The following is a 20,515-nucleotide window of genomic DNA, read 5'->3' as shown; positions in this document are numbered from 1 at the left end:
TCAGCTGTGTTCAAGCACCCGGGCAAAAATCGCAGCCACCCCGCTAAACCAACACGCGCACCCATCCCCCACACACAAAAGACAAAGATCCCCGTGTAGCCTTTGACTGGCTGTTGCGACAAGTGCTGTTAGCGAGCAGCACCTATGAAGGCCGGCACGGCACACGAGGAGGATGAGTCGCCAGCACCACGCCCGGCCGCCTTTGTCTCCCGAGTGGCGATGTTTACACATCGCACCAGGTACTCATTTGAGGCTGAGTACACCTAGCGGAAACCCATTACCGGGTCAAGCTGAAACTATTCAATCCTCTAGTGCATGGGGCCGGCAACCAAAATAACAGGGAGAGATATTTCGATTTAAAGCTTTCGTGACTGCAGGGATTCATCTTCTTGGTTCTTTCGGTAAAGTCACGTAGAAGGGAAGTAATAAAATAATAAAAATAAAACATAATAACCTGAAGACGGCTGCTTGCGTTATAGCCGAAACGTCGTGAGAATTATTTTATTATGTTTTATTTTTATTATTTTATTACTTCCCTTCTACGTGACTTTACCGACAGAACCAAGTAGATAAAAGGAGAGATATTTTTTGTTCGATTTCGGGAGAAATAAAACTTAAAAAACCTAAATATTTCAAGAGGCGCAATGCACTGGTTGGTGAATACGAGACACGGTGGTGGTGGTGCTTGATAAATAACCCCGACTCTAGTCCATGGGCCAGAGTAGAAATTTGTACCACCTAAGATGAGCACATATTTAGCACTGTACTACAGATTTATTTATATAACAATAGTTGTTGTTTTTCTACCCTTTCTGGCAATAACACTGTACGGCGTGAGAGATTTAATTATTTTACATTTCGCACATTTCAAATGGCTTTCGCAGAATTCACTGTTTTTTGAGCACACACAGCGAAATTGGAACCGCTCGTGCCATCTCGGGTGGTGACGACGAGTTTAAATATCTCGTGTGGGCCCCACGGGCCAAGGTGATGGGTGCGATAGCATCATCAATAATAGGGTGGCCAATCGATGTTTACCCATTACGGCCAAGCATGGTTGAAAGCATTTACGTATTAACGTTTGTCGATTCGCCCGTAAGGGGCCGTCCATAAATGACGTCACGCGATTTTGGACGATTTTTGACCCCCAAAATTTTCCACTTTTTAGAAGAAGAAAAATGTCATATTTAATTTAAAATACCAATGTGATAAAAATGAAACTCTTACTCAAGAAAAACAGAAATGAATAATAAAATAAAACCGATGCCACGCATATAAAGGATTTATAGTGAAAAACTTTGTTTTTACGGGTTAATTTTTTAACTTCTTCAAAGGTTGACATCTGGAACGTGCTACTCCGAATCTTCTTCACAAACAGCAGCTTCATTCCTGCCGGGATATAGACCTCTTTTTAGCATCAACTATACATGCAAAATAAAAAAAAAACTATAGGAAAGAGTTCTGGATTATGTAACGCTTCCTAAAATATCTTTGCTGTCGGAAGTGTGTAATTATTTGTATGGAAGCCGATGGGCGGACAGCAAGTTGCTTAACGCGTTTCGCAATTCAATTAGTGCCGGGTTCTTTGTCAACAGAGGGACTGTCGCGATATTCGTCGCAATTTCACGCTGAACATCTCCCGTTCGTATCACACCAGCCAACAGGGGATTATTGTGTCCGTCCGTCGTGCATCCAAAAATGGGAGGGGTTGGGTGGAGAGGAGAGGGTGGGGAGGGGCTGGGTAGGGAGGGTGGGGAGGGGCTGGGTGGGGAGGGAGGGGCTGGGTGGGGCTGGGTGGGGAGGGTGGGGCTGGGTGGGGAGTGGGAGGGGTGGGGCTGGGTGGAGAGGGGCTGGTCACCCCGTGGTGCCCTTATAAAACTCAACGTTTAACCTACTCACGTCGGCTTGTGCCCGCCCTCACAGTGGGCCATATTTACATGAATACACCACGCCGCCGTTGACCCTGGCCATTGACCGAGCAACCCAACGTTCCTACCAGCTCCCTCCGCAGGAATGTGTTAAGCGAGCGTCAACATGAGGCCCCCCCCCCACCCGTAACGGATACAACATCCAGAGCGCGGGCAGACCGACAAAACAACGCACAAGCGTCGCCTTAAACCCCAACAGGAGTCGCGTCCATGAACTCCCCCATCCGATAAGGGGCCGTCCATAAATGACGTCACGCGATTTTGGACGATTTTTGACCCCCCCCACCTCGTCACACGGCGTCACAAAAAGTCAGACCCCCCTCAAATATGACGTCACAAAGCTCTGCCCCCCCCCCAACCATATTTCCATTTTGAAAATAAAACATGCTTCAAATCGCTTTAAACTATTGTCATTGTAGTGCGTATTTAATGTGGCGCTGCACTCTGATGTTATAGGAGTGTTGCTGTAACAGTTAGTGTTGTTATAACAATTCCATATTTATTTAAAGTTGGGCATTTTGATGTGACGTCACATTTCTCAAACCCCCCCTCCTCGTCACACATCGTCACAAATGTCTGACCACCCCCTCCCCCCCCCCTTAGGTGCGTGACGTCATTTATGGACGGCCCTACCCCCCCCCCCCCCCTTTAAACCTTAACCCGACGGCGTAGCGACCAAGACCCCCCCCCCCCCTCAATAAATCCACGCCGCCGCATTCCCTACATGCCCAGCAGAGTGCGCGCTGTGTGTGTGGGAGGGGAGCGGTGGCGCAGCGGTTAGCGCGCTGCGAACCCGACGAACCCGGGTTCGATTCTCGCTCACGGGGTCGACACCGGTGACGGATCATCTGATAACCGGTCCCGGACCTCACCTAGGTCGACTCAGCCGCGAATGAGTAACCCGCGTGAAAACATCGCCAGTGGGGGAGACAAAGGCGGCCGGGCGTGGTTGCTGGTCACCCAGCCCCTCCGTGCACCGTTCGGCCTTCATAGGTGCTCACTCACTTACAGAACTTGCCCCTACAGTCTGTGAAGGCTACACGGTGGATTTTTGTCTTTAGTCTCCCCTCCCCCTCGTCACCCCTCCTCACCCCTCCCCCTCGTCACCTCCCCTCTCTCCTCACCCCAGTGCCGGCCCGAGCCTCTTGGGGGCCCTAAGCAGAATTTGATTTGGGGGCCCCCCTCCCACCACGCAGACTCATCTGTGCTAGAAGATTATTGACACAAATGTCACACTATAATGTTATAGCGAATATTATAAACGAATACAGTGAGGTTATGTATTAATAAAAAATAAAAACAACACTTAAAATACTTCACTCTTTTATTAAAACTTCTGAATACAAACGGTCACAAAAAACATATTAAATAAATTATTTGCAAATGTGCATTAAATGTGCAATCTTTTAAATAAAACCAAAATAGACAAACATTAATCCAATCAAAAATAGAATGTTACAAAAAAAAAGATACTTAAATAATGAAAGCAAACATAAGAACAGCAAGGGTTCAACAATGTCAACTGTACAACAATGACCTCAAAATCGTTCCTTCCTAGCTTTTCTGGAGGCAAAGTCACTAATGACATCATTGTATGGTATTGCTTGGCCAACTTTGTTATTAATACTAATGACTGCAAGTCCACTTAGTCTTTCCTGGGCCATTGATGATCTCAAATATGTTTTTATCAATTTGAGCTTGGAAAAGCTCCTCTCTGCTGAGGCAACTGACACAGGCAGAGTGCAGGCTATCCTGAGAGCTACCCAAAGATTTGGGTAAAGCTCACACATCTCATTTTGTGAGAGGTATGTGAGAAGCTCAAAGGCAGTCATCATAGTTTGGGGAAGTTCAGGAAGACTCTCTATCTCTACTGCCAGTGCGCTACCATCAATATCAGCCTCCTCTCCACAAGAGAGTTTTTCCCCAAGAAGCTCACATTGTTCCCTCCGGACCTTTTGATCTAGCTCCCTAAAATTGAGCAGCACTCCAAAGTTCTCTTTAACCTCACTTAGAGACTTAAATCTATCCTCCAATGACAGAATACTACGGTCCACTACAGCATTAAAAAATGACACTTCCAGCCTCTTCATAGCGTCCACTATCGGCTCATCTGCAGCCTCATAGGCAAAGTGCCTTTTTGTAGAACGCAATCGCTTCTCTTTCAGCACTGCTTCTGTGTTCATCCGCTCACAAATTTCTTTAGCAGATGTCTGTGCATCACAGAAGCCTGTTTTTCGGTAACTGATAAGTTCGCCTTTGTTCTTTTTTACAAGGTTAACCGCTACATCAAGCTGCATGTTGGTTGACTGTAGAAGCTTGCTCGTGATGTTAATTTTAGACAAAATGTCACACCAGACAACACAACAAATCTGAAACCTAAATGAACCTATCTCTTCCGCAAGGGAGTTGGCTTCAACAGCCACTACAGGGTCAGTCGCTTTACTTCTCAGTTCTAGCAGGGCTTCCCTCACCTTCTCTGACTGGTAGCGCAAAGCTTCAATACTTTTTATCCGGCTTTCCCAGCGTGTCTCACTCCAGGACTTGAGGGTGATGTCAACAAACTTCCGTAAGATGGCCCACCTTTGAGTGGACCCAGCGAACAAATTGTACAGCTTCTCCACATTTCCAAAAAAACAAGAAGCATCCATTTATTCATTCATTCATTAATTCATTTATATCACTTGTTTAAGTTATTTAATTGTAAAAAAAAAACGATTCGGGGGCCCCCTGGTGGCCAGGGGGCCCCAAGCAGCCGCTTAGTTCGCTTATGCCTCGGGCCGGCCCTGCCTCACCCCTCCCCCTCGTCACCCCCCTAACCCCTCCCTTCGTCACCCGCATCACCCACCCCCACCCTCCTCCTCACCCCCCCTTACCCCCCTTCACCCCTCCCCCTCGTCACCCCTCACCCCCCTTACTCCCCCCCGCCCCCCTCCCCGCCTGCCCGGCTCCTCCTCCCAACCCGCCACGTAGGCGGCTGCGCCATATTTTTCTCCCTCCCCCCCCCGACCCACCACCACCACCAGCCTCCTCCTCCTCCACCACCACCAGCGTAACGCGCAGTTCGCCCGGAGCAAGTCCGTCTGCCTGGCTGGCTGTGTGTGTGTGTGTTGACTTTGCCTGCCTGTCTGTGTGTGTCTTTGCCTGTCTGCCTGTGTGTGTCTTTGCCTGTCTGCCTGTGTGTGTCTTTGCCTGCCTGTGTGTGTATTTGCCTGCCTGTCTGTCTCTTTGCCTGCCTGTGCTGTGTGTGTGTGTCTTTGCCTGTCTGTGTGTGTGTAGCCTTAAGGCTGTGTGGCTGTTTTCGTGCCGTTGCGTGTGAGTGCTTCAGTTGTGGCACGTGTCCGTGCGTGTGTGTGCGCCCATCACTTTATCACCCTTCCACGTTCCTACCACTGACCCATTGGCTTATCAGCTGATCTGTCACTTTTGATAGCAGCAGCAGCAGCGTCGGCGGCGGCATCATGAACGTGTTTAGACTTACGGGTGACCTCTCCCACCTCCTCGCCATCATCATATTGCTCATCAAGATATGGAAGACGAGGTCGTGCGCTGGTGAGTTCGCATCGCGCCTTCTCCCGTTACTTGCGCGGTGGTTTGCGGGAGAGACAAAGGCGGTCGGGCGTGGTGCTTTTCTGGCCACCCACCCACGTATCGTGGGGCCGTGCCGGCCTTCAATCGGTGCTGAGAAAGTCTGTTAAGGCTACACGGGGGGCCGGGAAAATCGATTAATTCAACTCGACAATCCACGCTCAATCATCGTTCCGGGGGTCGATAAAATAGGTACCGCTTTGAAGACAACAGTGTTGGTTTAGCTCACCCGGCCGGTGGACAGATAAACCCCATCCCCAGCCATGGCAATGTGGAATTTCCACCCCGATCGAGATGAGCTGATGGTGTGAATTGAAGCCCGCGTGCTTTTCACGATGCAACATTCCAGGACAGTCCCCGTGGGCGAACTGGTCAAGTTTGTGGGTGACCGGGGGGGTGACGATCTTGTCTCTCACCCCACACACCTCTTCATCCAAGGCGTGTGGACAGACGGCAGACCTTACCCCACCCCCCTTGACAGGACATAGCCGACACGGTATAACTGCATCCCTATACTGCAAGTGGAACGATGCCACGTTTGGAGTTACACTGCAAACCCGAATAACCTCATCATATGCCTCTGATATTTAAAAGTGGTACAGAAATTGTTGCGTTGGCATTTGGTGTAAAAAAAAAAGTGTAAACCAGTGCAGTTGCTGTGTTACTGCTGCTGGAGGCGGGATGTGTCCACGTGTAAGGTTTTGCATATCGCGGGGGAGCGGTGGCGCAGTGGTTAGCGCAGGGGGGGTGCTCATCTGCCTACCCTGGGTCCATCTGCCGTGGTTCGTGACGTTTTAATTGAGATAAGAGCGAACGAACTCGGCCCCGGCCGCAGTAACGTGGACATTACCGCCACAGGCCTCTGAGAGGGACCGTTAGTTTGCTGGAACCGAGTCGAGGATGCTGACATTTGACTCAGCCACCACCCACGTCTCCCCCCCCCTCCCGCCTTACGCTGAACCAGCGTGGTGAAGTATGGCCTTCATACAGCAAGCGGATTGACAAAGGGCCGCGTACATCACATTGCAGTTTAAATCACGAAGGTCTAGTTTTTTGGGGGGGCGTCCAAGCCGTCTTTGTATCTCCGGGCATGTCAGTAGGAATAGACCCCTAGTTGATTGTCGCTTGGATACTGCTTAAATGGGTTTAGTTGAACGTGATTTTACTCTCCGTGTGTGTGTGTAACGTGTGGATGTGAGTGTGTGGATGTGTCTTTTGTTTTCGAAGTGCGATCTTGGGCCCAACACCGGTGACGATTATCTGAACCTGCCCTGGGCCTCCCCGAGGTCGACTCAGCCTCAAATGACTACCTGGTGCGGTGTGTAGTAAACATCGCCACTGGGGGAGACAAAGGCGGCCGGGCGTGGTGCTGGCCACCCACCTTGTCATGTAGCGTGCCGGCCTTCATAGGTGCTACTCTCCTTGGTTGGATTCAAGTTTCAAGTTTATTTTGTTTAACCAAAATGAGAACTCAAGAAACCAGGATATAACTGGACATATATATTTTAAAAACTACATTTGCAAGAGTGACTGACTTACTAACCTGGGCGGTCATAAAAAGAACAAAAGTGAAACAAGTACCAGCAGAACGAAGCAAATACGAACACGCACAAAAAATAATTGTGCCGGTCACACGAGAAATGGATGGATAGGCCAAACATCACTGTGTGCAGGTCGACTGCTCTTTATGCGACAGGGCTGAAAGTAAGGGGATTGAGGTTTTTTTTTTAAGTCACCCCGTTATCAAAACTCTGACCTTGTCCTTGTGAGCCATGCATGAGTCTAACACAAAGACAAAGGTCTCCCGTATAGTCCTTCAACAGACTGTTTTGGTCGGGGCTGTTAGCGAGCACCTATTAAAGCCGGCTAGGTCGGTGGCTGTCCAACAACACCACGCCCGGCCACCTTTGCTGACATTTACACATCGTTCCGAGTACTCAAGGCTGAATCTACCCAAGAGAGGCCTAGGTCCGGTTCAAATATTGACCACTGTAAGTGGTCGTGAACGGGAATCGAACTCGCGTGGCCGCTGGGTTGACAACTGAACGCCTGTGGTTTACCATTGATTTTTGTTGTCGCAGCACCACACAACCCAGAGATTTTGCTTTCAAGGGCTACACCCTGCTGATGAGCATCACCCACTCCTATGGTTGTATATTTGGAGTTTGCACATTCTCGTGTTCTCCCCGTGGTCGCGTGGATTTTTCTCCGGGTCCTCCGCTTTTTTCATTTCCACATTTCGAATCGACGTGTCTTTCGAGTGTATATGTGGCGGCTGCGGCGATAAATTAGCACGCGATAAGTCACTTTGTTGAGCTGTCAATTATGGCCTGGTCGCTTCTGAAAAAATAGAGCCGTATAGCTCAGTAAGCCTTACCTGGTAAAATAAAAGAAAGTAGTTTGTTTTACATTATTTGAGTGGTGGGTTTTTTCCGGTTTCTGCCTCCCATGAATCCAGACCCTCATCAGGGGCATTCGTGACCACACGTCCCAGTGTAGCCGGGGTCCCTTCAAATTTACAGTCGGTCCCACTATCAGGCCAGATGTAGCTCAGCGGTGGAAGTGAGTGTGCGTCTCGCAGTTTGAAGTATGCGAGTTCAAACCCTGGATAGGGCCGTGGCCTGGTTCGTAGCAGAGTGAGATTACCCCGTGCACCATTGCTCTCCCGGGATGATGATAGATTTAATCACGTACTTTTATTTTTGCCCGTTTCATCCGCAAGGCAGAATTAGATTACAACCAACGTGTACGTCAAAAAATATACTATATATCCCTATTCATGCCAGCCAGTTGGTTTGGTTTGCACAGTATATTTCTCATGCACTGTAGCATCATCACTACATGTCTGTCATTGTATTATTATGATGATGGCTCTTTTAATAAAGGTGTGGGGCGGTGATTGGCAGCTCAATTAGCCACGTGGAGGGGAACGTCGGCTGAATCACACTCCACGTCAGCACATCAGCTGCGGAAAATCTATTCCCCGGGGCGGCGGTAAACATCTATGGTCTGATTGGTGTTTATGATGATGATGATGCCTCGATTAAAAATGCTCACCTATCTTACGACGCGCTTAATCGATTTCGATTGCTCTTAGCCTCTAGAGGCGCTGCTGTGCGACCGCGGGTTTTTATTTTGAGAGAGAGAAAAAAAATCGATTCGTGACAAATCGTCGAATCGCTCGGATACTTGGATCGTTCCTTCCCCAATGCTTGCAGGCAAACGTATGCGATTGTTGTGTGAATGTAAACTAAACTAAAAACATTTGTTATTTTATTTGAGCAGGTAAGGCCCACTGAATTATGTGGCTTTTTCAGAAGCGACTTGGCTATAACAAGTGATAACTCAACGAAGTGGCTTATCATGAGGACATTATATATATCAGCAGACAAGTACTCTAAACGCGTGTTGATTCTAAATGTGGAAGAAAAAACCGGAGGACCACTTGACCACGGGGAGAGAGAGCGAGAAGCATACAAACTCCAAATATACTTACAGGCATCTGGGTCTGGATCGGGCTCACGAACTCGTGTACACCAGGCGAGGTAGTTAACATCTCGCTACCGTGGCACCCTAAGTTTATATACTGTGTATATGTGTTGGCACAGTAGGGAGCCAAGGTTGGGGTTGGTGCCAGTCATCTTAGTCAACCCATGGCACCTGGGTCTGTCCCCTGACCTGCCAACTGTGCCTTTGACACTTCACGTGATAACCTTAAAGCCTGGCACAAACGCTCTGGTTATGTCACCACCACTTAGTGGTTGCTTTTGTCTATGGACTATGTGCTTGGCGTGTGCGAGTTTGTATGTATGTAAGAGTACGTGTGTAGGTGCATGTATTGCCTTTACGTGTTTGCAGGTGTATTTATGTAAGTGAATCGGACTCTTTATTGAGACTGGGCGAATCCGATGAGCCATGAAAGTCACAACAACACTACCAACACCGATAGGAGTGCAAAGCGTAGGAAAGGTAAGCGGGTCACTAAAAAAATTTGAAACATAAAAATAAAGTATGCAAGTACAAATTGCAAAAGTATATCAGTTCCCGCCGTATTCAGGATAGCCTGCTATGACCGATCCTGGGACAAAACAGACTGGATTGTGTAAAGAGCTCACAGATCCTTGAAAGGTTTGCACAAAGTCCCATCGGTAAGCTCGTCCGGTAGGCGAGGCTGCATTGCCTGGTCAAGTAGCCTGCATTCCGAGCCACCGCATGCCCAATCAGCTTCTGTTTGGCAGGATAGAGAGGGCTAAACGGGCGCGGCACGGGCTGGAGAAGAGATGGAGCTGATGTGGCACGGGAGGATATGGATCTGAGTGGACTTGCAGATGACCGGTACCAGCGGTGTCAAGATCGGCCTCTGTGTAGGAGGATGCTCGTGAAGGACGCTCCTGAGAGGATGGAGGTAGTAGCCCTCCAGCAACAACGGAGGACGGAGGAGCGAAGCTCACAACAACGAGTGGAACGCCAGGCAGATAAAACGCAGCAAAGGTGGCATAGTGGGGAGCACAGGTGGTGCATCTTACCAGTCCTCTCAGTCAACCCAAAGCACCTGGGTCTGTCACGTGATCGAGCCTTGCTACACTTCACGTAATAGTCTCATTGTGCACCTAGCCTGGCACAGATGCCGAGGTGCGTCACCTCCACTTGGCGATTATGATTTCCGAAAGTATATGTACTCAAGATGTACGTGCATATGAAAGTAAGTGTGGGTAAGTTCGTGAATGTGTAATCACATGTACGTACGTACTCTGTACAGTATTTGATTGTAGGTATATATATTAGTGAATTGATTACTATAATGTAGGTGCATGTAGAAATGTGTATGCATGTCTTATAGGTCGACTCAGCCTCAAATGAGTACCTGGTGCAGTGCGTAAACATCGCCACTAGGGAGACAAAGGCGGCCGAGCACGGTGCTGGCACTTGCCTCAAAAGACTTTTACGCCAAATGGGGGATCTTTGTCTTTGGCATATCTTATATACACACACACAGAGTGCATACCTTTACACACACATCACATACAAACTTACGACAACAAGACAAAGATCCCCCGTATAGCCTTAACAGACTGTTGGGGCAAGTGCTGTTCGCGAGCACCTATGAAGGCCAGAACAGCACACGAGGGGGTGGCTGGCCAGCACCACGCCCGACCGCCTTTGTCTCCCCAGTGGCGATGTTTACACACCGCACCAGGTACTCATTTGAGGCTGAGTCGACCTAGGGGAGGAGGCCCGGGACCGGTTCAGATAACCGTCACTGGCGTTGACCGTGAGCGGGAATCGAACCCGGGTTTGCTGGGTTCGTAGCGCAGCGCGCTAACCGCTCCACCACCGTTCCCCACACACACACACGTCACATTGACACGTGGCCTTGCTAAGTTTGCTCCATAGGTGGCGTCACCGCTTTCCGACTCTCACGGTCTGACGTGGCAACTCTTCTCAAAAGCTTCCACCCTCAACACAAAGACAAAGGATCCCCCCCTCCCACTCCCCGTCCTCCTCCTTTTTTGGGGCAAGTGCTGTTAGCGAGTACCCACACACACACATCGTTAGCCTTAGGAAAAGGTAGTGTGTTGTTAGCAATCAAACGTATCTGTTTTTAAACACGTCAAACAGACTTTTTTGGGGCAAGTGCTGTTAGCGAGTACCCAAATGCACACACACACATCGTTAATTTTAGGAAAAGGTAGCAAGTGTTGTTAGCAATCAAACGTATCTGTTTTTTTTTTTTAAACAAACGTCAAACAGGAGATCACATTCACGAAATAATGTCTAAATTTGCTGAAGAGTGGCTGATTGAGTGCTTTAGTATTTTGTTGCATAGAGACTCCATCAGAGACCGGTCTGCCAGTCTATTGTCTAGAGACCCCCATCAGAGAGCGCTCTGTCTCTCAACAATGTTGGTGAGATTTTCTCTCCTTGTACAGACGGACGCACACCGCTACGCTTAACACGTCACACGCAGTAGCTTGGGCAGGAGAACGTCGCTGGGATGGATGGCGGACGATGGTTAAGAATGATAGCAGAGTGGCAGCCAACGAATGGTACGCTTCCAATGGAGCGATGCAATGAAAATCGCGTGTCGGTGCGAGTCGGTTTCTTGCTTCGTGAGATCGTGAGATTTGGTTCCGGTTTAGGGAGGTCTCCATCCAGCAGCGCATGGACCATGGCTGATGCTGCTGCTGCTGCTGCTGTGGCGGAGACAACCACCGTTCAGCCGACGTTGGCATGTGGCTGCAACCGTCGGCCCAACGTTGTCCCAACGTTCCGTGTTTCGCTGGGCGGTGCCTGCCAGCTGTTGGGCTTTGTGCTCAGAGTGGTGGGGGGGGAAGGGGAGCGGGTCGAGGGGGGGGAGGGGGGCTCCAACCCGGATTCGAATCGGCAGCGGTCGCCCCCTTCCTGGACGACCCCGCGTGGCTCCGTCACGCGTTCCGATCTCCACGCCGGCATCCACTCACCCCCCACCCCCACTAGCCCCCCCCCCCGCAACTCTACCGACCCCCCCCCTGCCACCTCGCAAGTTCTCAATTGGCTCCAGGCGCACTTGACCCAGCCCAGTGGCACGGAGCCTATCGAGAGTGCAAAGTGTTCGCCAAGAGCAGAGCTCAGCACGCGGATGTGCGCGTCGCGATTTTGGCTGCTGAGCCCCCCCACCCCCCCGATGGACACGTCACCCCTACCCGGCCGCTGCTGTGCAGTGGGGGTGTCACGTGTGGTTCGCGGTGTGGTGCGGTGGTGTCTGGCGGTCACGTGCGGTGGAGTGTGGCGGTGCGTGCATGTTGAAACTTCTTTCGCACCGTACGTTGCCAACCGTGCTAATCGGAGGTGCGCTTGCGTGCGGTGGAGTGTGGTGGTTTGTGGTGGTGTGTGGTGGTGTGTGGTGTGCGGCGTGGTGTATGTGGTATATGTGTATAAATGACGTGTGTATACAAAGTGGCAGCAAGATTTTTTGTCGTTGCAAATGCAGCTATTTATTGAAAGTATTTTTACGCGTTTTCACGCGGGAAAGCGGCACAAAGTCTCACGGCACTTTTCAAAGAGGATCCTGCCAAGTATTTTGCAGTGGCGGGTGGTCGATGATTGCAACGTAGATTCGAGTGGAGCAATTTGATTCTTTTGAATGATTTCTCCCCTTCTCCTCTGGCCCATTCGCAAAATCCCAAACAGGAATTTCTGGGAAGAGCCAGATCCTCTTCGCTCTGGTGTTCACCACTCGATACCTTGACCTCTTCACCACCTTCATCTCCATCTACAACACCAGCATGAAGGTCAGTGATGCCCGCAGATTGCCTAACGGACCCTACCTACGTGCGCGTGGTATTCGTGTTATTATTGCAAGCGACCTTTTTTTTTCTAATTCGTGGCGCACCACCACGGGAAGGGGGGTAGAGCCAAGGAGGAGACGGATGGCGAAAAGGGACGTGGAATGGGAGAGGGAAGAGAGAAGAAAAATAATCGGAAATAGAAGGAAAAGGATTGGGAAAGGAATGGAGAACCGGGAGCAGAGGGTCGGGAGAGATGTGGATGTACGCATGTGTGTTGAACTTCTTTCGCACCATACGTAGCCAACCGTGCTAATCGGAGATGGAGGAGGAGGCTTCATTGGGGCCCCGACGTGGAGCGGCGTTCGTTTTCACAGTGGGCGTCATGGAGAGGGAGGAGAGATTCAAGAGTGTGGGGTGGCCACGCAGAAGAAGCCACGTGATTCACAGGAGGCTGGAGCTTAATTAAACAGAGAGATTTAGATTTATCTCCGCTCGCTTGCTCACTCACTCACCTCCGATTAGCGCGGTTGGCTACGTACGGTGCAAAAGAAGTTCAACACACGTACACTCGACGGCTCGCTCACTCGCGCACTCGCTCTCGTAGGTTGTGTACATGGCTTGCGCTTACGCCACGCTCTGGATGATCTACCACAAGTTCAAGGCGACCTACGACGGCAACAACGACACGTTCCGCGTCGAGTTCCTGGTCGTGCCCATCGGAGGCCTCTCGGTGCTCGTCAACCACGACTTCTCTCTGCTCGAGGTGAGCGAGGGGGTGGCCGTGGGGGGGGGGGGGGTTGCCACCTTCTCCGAGTTTGAGTCGCTCACACGGTCCGGGTGGCAGCAATGGATTTGTGCCGAGGTCTGGCACCGGTGTTGAGTTGAACCTGCTTTGCGGTATACTGCAGAGGTTTTGATAGGCGTTAGGGCTGACGGAGAAATATGTCCGGGGTTTTGGTCTCGGGGTGGGGGGGGGGGAAAGGTGGCAATCATAGTTTGCAAATGTATGTATGTTGAACTTATTCATATTCTTAGGTTTTTTTCGGTAAAGTCACGTAGGAAAAAAATTTAAATTAATAAAAAGTAAAATAGAAATAATAATTATTATTAATTTAAATGTTTTACCTACGTGACTTTACCGAAAAAACCTAAGAATATGAATCCTTGCAGTCACGAAAGCTTCAAATCTAGAATTATGTTGAACTTATTTCACACCGCACGTAGCTGACCGTGCTTTTCAGAGGTGCTGGGTAAGGACAACAATCGAAACACAAAGCAGTTGTAAAGATTATGTACCCTTTTTAAAGTGAAATATTTATGTTATACCATGACAAATCATGAGACGAAGGGTCTATTCAGAACTCTCGTAGAACCTTGCAACGCTTCGTGTTAGAGAACGATCCATGGAAGTGTATTTCATAGAGCTACCTCTGAGATGCCTTTACACAGTAAAAGGGGCAGCGCTTTCCCACCCACTCTAAATGTACGAACAATGTTTTGTCGCACGACCGTCATTTGAATTCTCAGAGCGGACTCAAAGTGTAGAAACCATATTGAACGTCGCGTTGTTCACGTCATTTGTTGCCGACCATCAACTCGCCTGACTTGCGGACCCGGTTTAATTGATGACGTCGAGGACAATCACGACGCTACAGTCCGTTGACTGCGCGTGGATGCCCGGCAGATCCTGTGGACGTTCTCCATCTACCTTGAGTCGGTGGCGATCCTGCCGCAGCTCTTCCTCGTGAGCAAGACCGGCGAGGCGGAGACCATCACCAGCCACTACCTCTTCGCCCTCGGCCTCTACCGAGCCCTCTACCTCCTCAACTGGATCTGGCGCTACTACTTCGAGGGCTTCTTCGACCTCATCGCCATCGTCGCGGGCGTGGTGCAGACCATCCTCTACTGCGACTTCTTCTATCTCTACGTCACCAAAGGTGGGGGGAGGCGGGGGCGCCGGGGGTAGATACAGGAGAAGTGTGCAGTGGCACGGTGGTTAGCACGCCGAGTTATTAACTTTGCGACCCACTAGGGAGGCAAAGGTGGCCGGGCGTGGTGCTGGCCACCCACCCCCCTCATGCACCATGTCGGCCTTCGTAGGTGCTACTCACGAACGGCACTTGCCCCCAAAAGTCTGTTAAGGCTATCCAGGTGATCTTTGTCTTTGAACTGCGTCTGTATAATAAGCAACCGATCAGTATGTGTGGATGTATATATATATCTGTTAAACTCCCCTGTACACCCAGGAAAAGGCCTTTTAAAATATCGAGGCTTATCTTAAGGAGGGCCCTGCCTCATCGGGATACTTGGCCAATTCTTTGAGTGAGTGTTTGGCTTTACGTAGTAGGAGGAGACCGGAGAATAGCCACCAAGCCATACGAGAGGGTATACCTTGAGAAGCGCCCACGCTATGATCGCGGGTACCAGGGTTAATTGCCGGACCTGGGACAACATCACCGCACCACCTCTACATAATAATAGGCTCAGTCAACCATTCTACACAACAAAGACTAATTTCCTGGCAGTGATTTCAGCCACATCATCTCTACATAACAAAAAGGCTCAGTCCCTTTTACACGCACCTTTACATCATCTGCACCTAGTTTACACAACAAAGGCTCATTCCTAACAGCGTGCTTCAGGGCCTACCTTGGCTCCTCCCACCCTCAACCAGTATATATACAAATACTGTTTCTTGGAATTTCTCTCACTTGATACAGCTATCGTGCTGTGACCTGAAGACGGAAGCTTGTGTTGCCTCCGAAACGTCGTGACTTTAATTTTATTTTTATTTTACTTTTATTAATTTATTTATTTTTACCTACGTGACTTTACCGAAAAAACCTAAGAATATGAATCCTTGCAGTCACGAAAGCTTCAAATCTAGAAACAACATCATTTGACGGTTGTGATCTGAACCTCGGTCCTGCCTGTCCCCTCGGCCTTACATGAGTGACTGCGTGCGATGGAGAGATGGGTGGAACTGACGTCGCACTCGCCACGACGAGCAACGACAAGAGCAGTGCGTGAGCACGTGCTGAGTTGTTTCCCTCTGTCCTTGGGTTGCAGTGCTGAAGGGCAAGAAGCTGAGCCTCCCGGCGTAGAAGCCTCTCGCCACTCCGCCCAGCGTCACTTCTCCGACGCTGTCCGCACGAAGTCGCAGGCGCAAGGGTCGATACGAAGACTAGCACGCACTCGCACGCACTCGCACGCAATCGCTCGCACACACAACTTGGCTCTCTTTCTCTTTTCTCTCTCTTTCTATCTCTCTCTAAAACGGGTGAAATATGCAAACGTGGTAACAATTCCAGAACAAGATGGCGTTCGAGTTGAATCCGTTGGCGGTTGTAATCGCAGTGCGCGCTCGAACGCTCCTCTCGTTGGTTCAGCCGGCTCTCGCCTAGTTAAATAAAGGACGCATTCATTGACTCGGATCAAATGTATCTGGGGTGATTCCTTTATAGATACCCCACTGACCCCGGCTAACGCACCACCCATCGGATGCGGTAAACAAATCGGACTGGCCATGTTGGAAAAAGTGTTCCGGCGGAGTGTTAGATGATTTCACAATTGCGTGTTGCGATTGGTGGCAGACATGTCGATGCTTGGACGTGAATTATTATTTTTCTATACATTTTTTCCCTATATTAGTGGGCCATCTATAAATGGATCGTCCCCGTATATACAGTTGGCGGCAAAAGTCAGGAACCCGTAGCGGTGTGTTGATTGAAAACACGGGCTGAGCGTGTTGTTGAGATCCACGTGGACTTGTTGAGGAATGTTCAAGTGCCCTGTGTGGAAACGTAAGATGCGTGCGCAAGCAATCGGTGCACAGTTCAAGCATCTAGAAATAACAAACAGCAGGAAGGCACGACTTTTATCACGTGACCACTACATTGCATGTACCGTGCTCCTCAACCTTTGCCAGACCATCAACTCAAAATCGAGCTGAGAATGCGGCCTTATTATTGATTGCAATTCAAGCATCTGCTATCAATGACAATTCAGACTCGGGCTCAGACTTTATTTCCGCTGGCGAGGCCCCATTGAGCGACACCGCTCCGTTGTTTCAACGACGACCGCAGCCCAAGAACGCCGGCAGTGGTGGCAGTTACAAAACATTGCAATCGTGGGGGATATGCAAACTGAACAAGGACAAAAAGACAAAACTGTGTCCACAACGACATATATAAGCACAGACGTATGGTTCCTGGCATTTGTCTTACCTTGTATACTGTATATGCATATATTTGCTTCCAAGTGTGTGTCCCCGTACTGAAATGAGTATTCGATGGTGCTTGTTTGCAATGGCACGTTTTAAGCCAGTGGTGAAAACTCTACATTGCTATGTCAGGGACTAGTATCTCCACAGGACAACCACTATTTTGTATACTGTATATAATCACGATGATATCGGTCCTTTATTTATCCAGGAGAGAAAGAAAAACACCTCGCCGAGTTTCGCAAGGGTCTTGCTTCGGGATATTAGGCCAATTCGTTTTTGAGTATTTTTTATATATCCTGTGCTATGTAATGAACGGTCAATACACGTAGCAGAATACAGGAGAAACGCTGTCTTATAAGTAGACAAAGCTCTTGTAAACTCATCCCAGTGCTTAACCACACTTATTTTACCATGCATTGGAGGTTTCCACAGCCACGATTAGAATTCGTATATGTCAACTTTATACGGGCCGTGTGATGGCATGCGTGACTTCACTGAAGCAACGAACGGTGGTGAAAGTTGCATATACGTGGGCGTACCCACGTGAAGTTTACAAAGGTTTCACGTTTACCACTACGTTTGCTGTTTCAAAGAGCGTTTGCCGTGGAGCGTTATGGGTAGAAGCGTGAATAGGCAGAACTCCGTTTCTGTGTTGTCACATAAAATTTAAACATTGTCTATAAAACTATGGCTTTTGTCATTGAACATGAGCCTCAAAGTTTAGATGGCGAGTTCTTGCCAATAACGCCTGGAAATCAAGCGGCATTTTTTTTAACGAGCCTGACTCTGCTGATGAGACCCAGAAAATGGAAACCGGTGCCGAGTTCGATTGCGTAAACAAAACCTTGCTTGGTAAAATTGGTCTGGGAAAGTCAATGGTCTGATGGACTAACACATTTGTAGTTATACGTAGAGACACAGGACAGAGTTCTGCGTTGATGTTCTATCTGATATAGGTCATAAAGTGTCATGCCGTAAATGTTACATGATGTATATTTCACCCCTTTTTAGTTTTATCATTTCAACCTTTGCATTTTTAAAGGCCCAGTGTATAGTTTTTCAGATTTTATTATCATTATTGAGATTTGGTGGGGGGGAATGGTGAGTGCTGAGGTTGGTATCAGTCCAGATGTTCTCTCTATATTTAGAGCAAACACATCACCGGAGAAATGCGACACATTGTCTGAAATCACGGTAGTCAACCCAAGGGTACGAGTGCGTGGACACTGTGAGCTTGGCGACGATCAGGAGAGCTTAGACGCGATGGCGCGTAGCCATTTCTTTGCAAAGAGCTGAGCTGATCGTGCGATGAAATTTAATTGATTATTTTCGATTTAAAGCTTTCGTGACCCCATGGATTCATATTCCTGGTTCTTTCGGTAAAGTCACGTAGAAGGGAAATAATAAAAATAAAGTTTTCATATTTTTTTTATTTTCCTTCTACGTGACTTTACCGAAAAAACCAAGAATATTAATTGATTCTACGAAACTTAACAAGTCGGTACCTCCCACCATTATTTAATTTCACAATTGTGGACATTTTGACGATGGCAAACGTATCGTAGTCATCGTCGGTCTACGCGAATACTCGCTCCGTGCGTGGTCCGACAACCGAGCCTTCGAAAACTCCAGACTCACCACCCACTCGTGTATCCCACACTTGGGGTTTGACACTCGGAATCGAATCGTTGTCAACCTAGTTGCTCACTGGCTCTGCCGAGCACATGCCGACCTCCTGAGTTGTCCATCCACCCATTGTCACCAATTGTCACCTTCCCGTTTTTCCAGCGCACGTGGCCACAACTGGTCCCCCATGGGACGGCTAAACCCATCGCATGTGCAATCGCTCAACCGATCGTCGTCGTAGGTGGCGCTGACGGTGACTCGCTTCCGATGTGTCGGATTTTTAGGTGCGATGGCTTTATATTAGAACGCGCGTACTCACTGAAGCATGTGCATCCACTCGCCCTTCCCCCCAACACGCTCTGTCCGCTACCCCGTTTTCCAGCGTGATTCTTCCGTGAGTTTAACTTGTCTGCATTGTTATTTTTATTACTCATTCGAAATTTACACTCGCCCCCCTTCGCTTTGGACGCCAAGGCAGCAACTTGTAACACAGTATTAGAAGTTAGAACGTTTCCTAATTTTTCTCTCTTTTAAGGATATTACTCGTTGCATTTCATCGCACAGTGTATTTTGTATCATTATAAAACTGCCGTTAGCATACAAATGGGTCTTAAGGACAAGCATTTTTTCTGCTTTGTATTAAAGTGTTCGATCACGGCACCCGTGTCATTTACAATCGTTGCGTTGTTTTTTTTATGTTTTTAATCATTCGCTCGCTGATACCTTGCTGAAAGCAAGCAAAAGCCGTGCCCAGACGAGCCACTCGGGTGGGTGATTTTGACTTTTGCTTTGACTGGTGGGTACAGCAATGTGAAAACTTCGGGTGGTGCTCAAATTCGAACTGTTATGGAGTCGGCACAATCTGGAAATGCGACTGGCTGTTATGGGAGTCATACTCTGAATAGACATGAGTTTTAAATTCCACTAATTAATTGATAAATATCAGTTCTTAAGCTCATGATACACGTGTCAAATTATGACTGTGAGAACCAGTCGACTTTTGGTGATTTAAATTCGCGACTGGCTGGTATGGGAGTCATACTGATTAGACTTGAGTTTTAAATTCCACTAATTAATTGATAAATATCAGTTCTTAAGCTCATGATACACGTGTCAAATTATGAATGTAAGAACCAGTGGATTTTTTTTATATTTGAATTCTTATTTGTTGCAATTGGTTTACGTGTTTCATGCAGCCACTAGAGGCTGCCACATTGGCACCGTTTAAAGAATAATTAATTGATGGTTCAATTTGGAATAGTGACCCCCGTAGATTGTGACAATTCATCGATTGGCTGCAAGGGGTAGATTCATCATCTTGGTTCTTTCGGTAAAGTCACGTAGAAGGAAAATAATAAAATAATAAAAATAAAACAATAAAATAATTCTCACGTTTCGGCCACAACGCAAGCAGCCGTCTGTCGAGACCTGTTCTCCACCTGAAGACGGCTGCTTGCGTTGTGGCCTAAACGTCGTGATAATTATTTTATTACCTTTATTTTTATTATTTTCCTTCTACGTGACTTTACCGAAAGAACCAAGAAGATGAATCCCTGCAGTCACGAAAGCTTTAAATCGAAAGGGGTAGATTGTTTAACAGCTCCTAAAAAGTGTGGGATTTAAACGTGGCTTCGTGCCCAAACAACAACACATTTAATTGTCACCACTGTAGGGATCAATCTGCGCATGAGCCTCCTCCATCACTCTCGATCGGCCCGACACACACTCTGGCTCTGCCTCGACCAGGAGTCGGCATTCTGCGGCTTTTTGACGGACTGCTTCCTGACGTCATTCACGTTGCATTGCGGCTCTTCAAATATATTGGAGGTTTTTTTAGTTTTTACCGAATTTGCTAAAAACAAATTTTACTCTTCTTGTTATTT

General features: G+C 48.5%; 1 protein-coding gene across 1 annotated transcript; it reads left to right on the top strand.

Annotated features, from left to right (window-relative positions):
- The first annotated feature begins 4,935 nt into the window (after positions 1–4,935).
- On the top strand, positions 4,936–18,668 carry LOC144944515 (ER lumen protein-retaining receptor 2). Its single transcript, XM_078872723.1, has 5 exons — positions 4,936–5,477; positions 12,684–12,784; positions 13,386–13,544; positions 14,466–14,718; positions 15,851–18,668. Exons 1-5 carry the CDS (start codon positions 5,387–5,389, stop codon positions 15,883–15,885), a joined length of 639 nt encoding a protein of 212 aa, XP_078728849.1. The 5' UTR covers positions 4,936–5,386; the 3' UTR covers positions 15,886–18,668.
- Positions 18,669–20,515: the final 1,847 nt, after the last annotated feature.

This window comes from Lampetra fluviatilis, chromosome 35 (genome assembly GCF_964198595.1).
Source record: "Lampetra fluviatilis chromosome 35, kcLamFluv1.1, whole genome shotgun sequence".
NCBI lineage: Eukaryota > Metazoa > Chordata > Hyperoartia > Petromyzontiformes > Petromyzontidae > Lampetra > Lampetra fluviatilis.
This window is presented reverse-complemented; position numbering and strand designations above follow the sequence as displayed.

Excerpts from the sequence above, each read along its gene's own strand:
- LOC144944515 (XM_078872723.1), top strand. The coding sequence starts at position 5,387 with ATGAACGTGTTTAGACTTACGGGTGACCTCTCCCACCTCCTCGCCATC. Across the intron at positions 5,478-12,683 it reads GAAGACGAGGTCGTGCGCTG|GAATTTCTGGGAAGAGCCAG; the intron begins GTGAGTTCGCAT and ends AATCCCAAACAG. Across the intron at positions 13,545-14,465 it reads ACGACTTCTCTCTGCTCGAG|ATCCTGTGGACGTTCTCCAT; the intron begins GTGAGCGAGGGG and ends GATGCCCGGCAG.